Genomic DNA, 8,901 nt, shown 5'->3' with positions numbered 1-8,901 from the left:
GAATAGAGAGAGAGAATAGAGAGTAGACAGAGAGAGAGAATAGAGAGGAGAGAGAGAGAATAGAGGGTAGACAGGGAGAGAGAGAATAGAGAGAGAGAGAGAATAGAGAGTAGACAGAGAGAGAGAATAGAGAGTAGACAGGGAGAGAGAATAGAGAGGCGAGAGAGAGAGAATAGAGAGTAGACAGGGAGAGAGAGAGAATAGAGAGAGAGAGAATAGAGAGTAGACAGAGTGAGAATAGAGAGGAGAGAGAGAGAGAGAGAGAATAGAGAGACAGAATAGAGAGTGGGGGTGGGGGGATTGATGTGTGAGCAGGGGGTGACAGTAGCCGCGGAGAGAGTGTGTGCGTGTGTGTAAGCAGTGGGAAGGTGGGAGTTTAGAGAGAGAAGGTGAGACAGTGTAGAGGGAGGGAGGCGGCAGCGAGAGGGAGCCCGAGAGAGGGGCAGCAGGGAGCGGCTCCCGGTCCCCAATCCGCCCGGGGACTGCAGCCTGTGAGGCGGCTGTAGAGCTGCTGTGTAGCCGGGGCCAGGCGCACTGCTCTGGGTTGTGTGACGGGGTGGGGATCCGCTGTGTTTCCCCGGGGTTACCGGGTTAGAGCTCTGTCCGCCCGGCCGCCCTCAGGAAGCGGTGCAGTTACCATGAGGAATACCGAGGAAGGAGATGGATTCGAGGCGGAAGCCTCCAGCACCTCCATGATGTCCGGGGCGAGCAGCCCGTACCAGCCGACCACTGAGCCGGTCCGCCCGGGCCAGCACCGCCGCCTGCAGCTCGCCTGTGACCCGGACTACCTGCGCTCCAGCTTCGGCATCCTCAAATTACTGGAGGTGGTGAGTGAGGCTGCAATCTCTCCCTCCCTCCCTCTCTCACACTCACACTCACGCGCACACACACTCTCTCTCTTTCACACCGTCTCTCTCTTTTTCTCTGTCTCTCTGTCACGCACACACACTCTCTCACTCTCTCTCTTTCACTGTCTCTCTTTCTTTCTCATTGTCTGTCTCTCTGCCTTTCTCTCTCTCTGTCTGTCTGTCTCTCTCACGCACTGTCTGTGTCTCTCTCTCTCTCTGTGTCTCTCTCTGTGTCTCTCTCACACACTGTCTTTCTCACACACACACTGTCTCTCTGTCGCACCGTGTCTCTCTCTCGCACTTTCTCTCTATCACACACGCGCACTTGTGCTCGCACTCTTGCTGTCCATGTCTCAGTCCATGTCTCATATTCACCCCATCTCTACACACTCGCCTTGTGTGTACTCACACTCCATTACACAGTCACTCTTGATACTCTCACTTACCTCCATCTGTAATCACACCCTGTGTACATTCTCACTCTCACTCTCATGCTTACCCTGGGTGCACACACTCATCCCACACACCCATCCCACACACCCGTTGCACACACTCGCACTTGCCCATCTCTACACACACACTCATCGATAAACACTTACCCTCATCTGGACACTCTGCTCTGCTGCACCCTGTGTACACACTATCTGCTCTGCATCACCTTCCCCCCCTTCTCTCTTTTCCTTTGCTACACACTGACACACACTCACCCACTCACAGCCACACACCCTCTACCCCACCTCCCAACCCACCACCAGTTAGGCAAACCCTGTGTGAGTGAGCATACACAATCCCTCACTGATTACATCTCTCCTTCCACCTCAGTCCCTCAAACTCTGAAATAGATCTCTGCATTTGGTACTTGAGTTCTAACTGCAAGCAGGACAGTCCTGCATTGGTACAGCACTTCTCATGATGACCCACATCTCAAAGTACTCTGCAACCACTAAAATACTTATTGAAGTGTAGTCATTGTTGAAAAGTGGCAAATGTAGTCATCCCTGTGTGCATAGCAAGCTCCCCTATTAGAGTTGTGACGATGGTCGGACAATTGGCTTTGAATGATGAGAAGGTGTAGAGCTGGAAGCAGCATCTTAGGTGCAGGAAAGCTGATGTTTCAGGCCTAGACCCTTTATCAGAAATGGGCCTGAAACATCAGCTTTCCTGCTCCTAAGATGCTGCTATCCTTGCTATCTCGGATTCTCCAGCATCTGCGGCTCCTACTATCACTGCTTTGAATGATGTTGGTTGAGTGTTACGTGTTGACCAGGTGACTGGGGAGAGCGCATCTGCTCCTCTTCAAAATAATCTTGTGGGATATTTTGTCCCAACCTTCAGTTTAATGTCTCACCTGAAAGATTGCCACTTCTGGTAGTGTAGTACTTACTCAGTACCACATAGTGAATGTGGGTCTTGGTTTTTCAGCTGAAGTCCTGGAGTGGGACTCGAACCTTGAGATCTGGCAGTAAGAATGTGAAGGCGTGAGCGCAACCAGAAGCAAGTACAGGGGATATTCAGATCAGCCAGCATCAATAGAGAAGGAGGAAAAACTGTTTGTGGTTTGGGTTAATCAGAACTGGCTGACAGTTATCTCTTGCATAGGGGTTAAAAGGAGTTCAGACTGTCGTGACTGTCAGATCCTTTCGGGGATTGGCCTTTGCTCTTTCTCTCCATGAATGTTGTACAAGATGATGAGAGGCATAGAGTGGATAGACAGAGACTTCTCCCCAGGGCGGGAATGACTGCTACGAGGGGGGCATAATTTTAAGGTGATTGGAGGAAGGTGTAGGGGACATGTCAGAGGTAGGTTCTTCACACAGAGAGTGGTGGGTGTGTGTGTGGAATGTGCTGCCGGCAGTGGTGGTAGAGACAGATATCTTAGGGACATTTAAGCGTCTCTTGGATAAGCACATGGATGATAGTAAAATGTAAGGTATGCAGGGTAGTTTGATCTTAGAGTAGGATAATAGGTTGGCACAGCATTGTGGGCCGAGGGGCCTGCACTGTACTGTACTGTTCTATGTTCCCTGACCTGCTGAGAGCTGTCAGTGTTTTTTCCCTTGGCTTCCGGTTTCCACCATCCACGGTATTTTGCTTTTTGTTTAAATGTAAGTTGTGCCTTTCCAGGCCTGGGCTCTGATCAGAAGGCTGAGAGTTCGAGCTCCCACTCCAGAGAGATGGAGCACAGAATCATGGCCTTTACTGTGATGAAGGACCACACTGTCAGAGGGTCCTGTCCACCCTCTAGGCTGTACTGAAAGACCCTGTGACACAATTTAAAACAGTAAGGATATTCTCTGGTCTTCTGCCTCGTGTTACTCTATAATGTGGTTACTTGTCATATTGGCATTTGTGTGAGTTTGCTGTTTGCACAATGGCTGTTTGATTCCTATGTTATAACATGACATGTTTAAGGCTCTTGCGGTGCAGTAGCACTGTCTCCACCTCTGAGCCAGGAGGCCCAGGTTCAAGTCTCACCTGCTCCAGAGGTATGTAATAAAGAGATGCAATGGCCGAGTGGTGTTATCACGAGATTATTAATCTAGAGACCAAGGTGATGTTTTCTGAGGACCTCGGTTTGAATCCTGCACTGCAGATTGTGGAATTAAGAGTCTAGTGACATGTATTCATTTTCAATTGTCAGAAAAATCCATCTGGTTCAAAAATGCCCTATGGACAAGCAAGCTGCTGTCCTTACCTGGTCTGGTCTACACATGACTCCAGACCCACACCAATGTGGTTGACTCATAGCAATTAGAGATGGGCAATAAATGCTACCCACATTCAATGAATATATTAAAAAAATCTGAACCAGTTGATTTGGAAAAGATCTAAATTACTGGCTATTAATTACAGACTGTTTGTGGTTAACTGTATGCATGAGAAAGGAAGGGATTGTGTAAATAAAGAGATACTAACACTGAGTTGTCTTCTGTGTTGACAAGGTAGTTAGTGCCTCAAGGCTTCGATAGATCATCTCATGATGCCAATGTCAATTGGTTTACAAAGAACTGCTCCTCGGTAGGAGCTAATGAGTTTGTGTTTGCAAGACCAGCTATTGGATCCATGTGGTTAGCAGTAACTTGAGAATAGCCTAATACTTCATGAGTCTGCACTGATGTCACTTGACAATGTAACTAGCTATTAAGTACTATGTAATAAACTGAGTCTGTTTCTCGAGGCGGAGCCTCTCTTTAGCTGAAGTCATTGCATGGGAATGCCACTCAATGTCAGTAACTTAGACCAATGATGTCAGTGAATCTACCCAGATCCCTGGCGGACATGACCATACAGACATCAGCTTTTGAGGTTTTCATACTTGCTAGGCTTTGCGGGTTCTCTGTTAAGATATTTAGGATGTCCAGAGGCTGTGAAAGGCGCTACAACAATGCAAGTTCTTCAGAGTCAACTTTCAATCAATCAGACCCCCTTTTTTGACTCCTGTAGTTTAAATTCTGATTGTTAAAAATTTGGCATTCTTACATTCGTTCTGATGAATTTGAGACAAAAAGCTTTGGTGACATTTTGCTGTTTTTCAGCAGCATTCCAGTTCGCCCCTTTCCCAGTCACTCCCCCTGGCACTGAAGGTAATTGCAATGGGATTGTGCTATACTTGAACCCGAGGCAATGGTATACAAGCTGAGAAGGACATGTTCCGAGCAGTGATAGTCAGCAGGGACTGAAAAGAAATAGAAGTACTGGAGATCACAGCAGGTCAGGGAGCATCCATGGAGAGAGAGCAAGCTAACGTTTCGAGTCTAGACTGTCATCTTCACATTTTGTTTTCAGTATGGATTCCAGCATCTGCAGTAATGTGGTCTACATTATGGTTAACGAGGAAACTTGCTTATCATGCCTTTCGGTATTAGTTGCCAGAGATAACACAGTGTGGAGCTGGAGGAACACACCAGGCCGGGCAGCACCAGGGGAGCAGGAAAGTTGATATTTCAATTCAGGTTTCTGAAGAAGGGCTCCACCCTGAAACCTCAACTTTTCTGCCCCTCTGATGCTGCCTGCCTTGCTGTGTTCCTCCAACTCTGTACGGTGCTATTCTCTGACTCCAGCATCAGTAGTTCTTACTTTCTCAGGATGAGATGCCAGGTTTTGTGCAAATTTGGAGTCGGCAATGATGTTAGTTTATCTAATCCTTTCCTCCTGTCTGATGATTTTGTTTTCTTTTCACATATTAACCGGAATTCCCACAGGCTCACGGTAAATGCTACTGATGTTGCTTGCTACACTGGAAGCTGTTAATGACGTTTTAAACCGCTTCCTTGGCCTTTGAAATGCCTGCTAGCTTTTGGGCCAGTTTTTGTGACTGTTCCTCCTTGCATGCAGACTGATATGTTTCCTCACTGCAACCAGACTTGGAAAGTTTTTCTTAAAACAACACTTGTCCCTCCTTGCAGCCACCATCCCCTCTCTGTAGCTTCTGCTTAAGGGCTTTTTGCTTCTCTCTTCGTTCCTGAACATTCACAGCAAGGGAATGGGCCATTCAGTATTGACCATGATGCCATTCTAAACCTATTCCATCCGCCTGTACATGGGCCACATGCCTCTGATCGCTGCCAGTTCACATGTCTCTCTGAATGCCTCTTACATGTTGCTATTGTCTCTGCTTGTAGCATTTCCCTGGCAGCGTGTGCCTGGAACCTGTCACCCTCTGCGTTTCTAAGATAATAAAATGTGAGGCTGGATGAACACAGCAGGCCAAGCAGCATCTCAGGAGCACAAAAGCTGACGTTTCGGGCCTAGACCCTTCATCAGGCTCTCTGATGAAGGGTCTAGGCCCGAAACGTCAGCTTTTGTGCTCCTGAGATGCTGCTTGGCCTGCTGTGTTCATCCAGCCTCACATTTTATTATCTTGGAATCTCCAGCATCTGCAGTTCCCATTATCTCTGATACTATTTTACCCTCTGCGTTTCTGTTGCCTTGCACATCTCCTTCAAACTTACCATTCCTCTTCAAACTCCCCCGAGTTTCTCCCCCTTTTTCTGCTGCGCTAAACTTTGTCTTCTCGTTATAACTGTTTTAAAATTCAGATTTTTCATCAGTAGGGGAATTGGGGGCGTTGGGAAGGCAGGAGAGTGGAGTTGAGGATTATCAGATCCCATGAACGGCTGAGCAGACTTGATGGGCTGAATGGTCCGCTTCTTATGTCTGATGGTCTAAGAGCGTTGCTAAGAAATAGTAACCTTTACAGAGTGGCCCAAGAATGCCCCTGAGAGTTTTACAGCCTTTTGAAAGGAAACGTAACAACCACTTTACAAACAACCATCTGATAAATGAACAGTTTGTGTTTTCTATTTTAGCAACGTTGGTTGGGGATAAATATCGGTCAGGACACCAGGAATGTGTGCTTTAATAACTTCTGGCTGTTTCTGCCCAGCCATGAAGTCAGCTCTGGAGTGTTGGACCTCATCCCATGGACGGGGAGATTGTCGAGACAGTAAACGCAACTGGCTCATTCTTAATTCTATTAAAGATTAGAAACTTCCTGTCCTCCCAGTACAGTGAGGGGGCAGTTCTACATCTCTCTCTCGTCATGAGTTACACATTTTAGAACTTGTGGTGTGAAAGCATTTGGTTGAATTTCATGTCTATTGCTGAGGAGTCCGGTCTGACTCACAATTGTAGAAGGAAGGAAAGATCGAGGAAGTTTGAGCTTTCGATTTTGGGGATCTGAAGGACTGTAATACAAGGACGCAGACGCTATGATGCATTTATATAAAACCCTGGATTAGACCCCACTTGGAGACTGTGAGCAGTTCCGGGCCCCGCACCTTCGGGAGGGTAGATTGGCCTTGGAGTGCACGAATGGTGCCTGGACTTCAGAGGTGGATATAGGGACAGAAATTGCAAATTAGGCCTGTTTACTCCAGAACTTAGAAGATTAAGGTGTGATCTGATCTAAATCTTCAAGATGAAGTCAGGAAAAGACAGGGCTGATAAAGATAACCTATTCGCACCGGTTAGGGATTCCAGAACTAGGGGCCTTTGTCTGAGAATTCGAGCCAGACTGCTCAGGAGAGATGTTAGGAAGCACTTCAACACACAAAGGGTGGGAGAGGTTTGGATCTCTCTTCCATAAACAGCAGTGGATGCTGGGTCAGTTGTTAATTTTAAGACTCATGCAGATTATTTTATTATTGAGTTAGGCCACAAAGCAGCCATGATCTCATTGAATAGTGGAACAGGCCTACTGCTATACTCTTATTTGGGGTTGGTTTCCAGGAACTGTTCGTACCTCAACCCTCAGACTGGGCCTAATTCAGAAGTAGTTACAGGAGTTGTGTGTGAACCAATTGATGAAATGCCAACAAAACGGGTGAGGCCGGAGCTGGGCCACCATTGGAGCCCACTGGGCTGAGGTCGTTAAGAATCTGCAGAAGCTTATCAATGTCAGTAACACTGCTGGCTTTTACATGTTAGAGCCTGACTCTTGGCTATTCATGGGCTGTGGGCGTTGCTGGCTGGCCAGTGTTTATTACCCCATCCCTCGTTGCCCCTTGAGAAGGTGGGAGTGAGCTGCCTTCTTGAGCTGCTGCAGTCCATGTGCTGTGGGTTGACCCACCATTCGGAATGGAATTCCAGAATTTTGACTCAGCGACAGTGAAGGAACGGTGATATATTTCCAAATCAGGATGGGGAGTGACTCGGAGGGGAACTTGCAGGGGATGGTGTTCCCATGTATCTGCTGCCCCTTGTCCTTCTAGATGGAAGTGTTTGTGGGTTTGGAAGGTGCTGTCTGAAGATCTTTGGTGAATTTCTGCAGTACATTTATAGATAGTACACACTGCTGCTACTGAGTGTTGGTGGTGGGGGGAGCAGATGCTTGTAGATTTGGTGCCAATCAAGTGGGGGCTGCTTTCTGCTGGATGGTGTCAAGCTTCTTGAGTGTTGTTGGGGCTGCACCCATCCAGGCAAGTGGGGAGTATTCCACCACGCTCCTGACTTGTGCCTTGGGAAATCAGGAGGTGAATGACTGCAGTATTCCTAGCCTCTGACCTGCTGTTGTAGCCACTCTGACTATGAGGCGAGTCCAGTTGGGTTCCTGGTCAATGGTAAGCCCGAGGATGTTGATCGTGGGCTTCAGTGATGACAATGATATCCTCTTTCTTCCCACTCTGGTGTGATTGCTGTTTTTGTGATTGAAGTAAATTGCACTGCCTCCTCACATCTTAGTTTTGTGAGTAGGACTTATTTAGACCCTGAGTCATGAGGCTGTGCGTTCATTTCCCATTCCAGGGAGGTGAGCAAATAATCCAGACACATCCCAGGACTGTATCCGGGATAACGGCAGTGCAGGACTGAGGAATGCATTGTTGGAGGAGCCTTCTCCTGAGTGGGGCATTAAACTGAAGTCCCAGATGCTTTTTCAGAAAAATATAAAAAGTCCCATGACATTGGTTTGCCACTGTATGTGGGATCTTGCTGTGCATGCTCGACTGCCAGCTCTCCAAAGGTGCTGCTTTGCCTGTAGTATTCTTTGGAAAGTTGCAGCCACAGGGAAGATATGATCCATTTTTAGGACCTTTGTTTTTTGTCTACTCGTACCTCAGCACTGTGCCCTCTGTTTCTGACAACACAGTGTGGAGTTGGAGGAACACAGCAGGCCAGGCAGCATCAGAGGAGCAGGAAAGTTGCTGTTTTGGGTCAGGACCCTTCTCCCCGTCTCTGTTTATCTTCTGTAAAACACTGCAGTTTAGTATAAGTGAGGTAAGTGAGCTGAGATTTGAGAGGAGATAATGAGAACTGCAGATGCTGGAGAATCCAAGATAACAAAGTGTGGAGCTGGATGGACACAGCAGGCCAAGCAGCATCTCAGGAGCACTCCTGAGATGCTGCTTGGCCTACTGTGTTCATCCAGCTCCACACTTTGTTATCTGAGATTTGAGAGGGTCAGGATTGCGGGAGGGAGTGATCCACCACACCGGGACTCTGGAGGAGGAGGAGGTAACTATAGAAAGGATGTGAGGGGGGGGACCTGGTTCAAGTCCGAGAGATGAAAGGGCACTGTAACCTTATTACAGTTTGTGCATTCTGTATCCTTCAC

At 47.6% G+C, this 8,901-nt stretch overlaps 1 protein-coding gene across 1 annotated transcript in view; it reads left to right on the top strand.

Moving 5' to 3' along the window:
- The first annotated feature begins 341 nt into the window (after positions 1 to 341).
- Positions 342 to 8,901, top strand: part of cmtm4 (CKLF-like MARVEL transmembrane domain containing 4) — an 82,970-nt gene continuing 74,410 nt past the window's right edge. The window contains exon 1 of the mRNA XM_048546280.2: positions 342 to 827. Within this exon, the coding sequence (XP_048402237.1) occupies positions 639 to 827 (189 nt within the window). The 5' untranslated portion in view covers positions 342 to 638. The remainder of the gene's footprint in view (positions 828 to 8,901) is intronic.

The sequence above is a fragment of the Stegostoma tigrinum genome, chromosome 16 (genome assembly GCF_030684315.1).
Source record: "Stegostoma tigrinum isolate sSteTig4 chromosome 16, sSteTig4.hap1, whole genome shotgun sequence".
Taxonomy (NCBI): Eukaryota; Metazoa; Chordata; class Chondrichthyes; order Orectolobiformes; family Stegostomatidae; genus Stegostoma; species Stegostoma tigrinum.
This window is presented reverse-complemented; position numbering and strand designations above follow the sequence as displayed.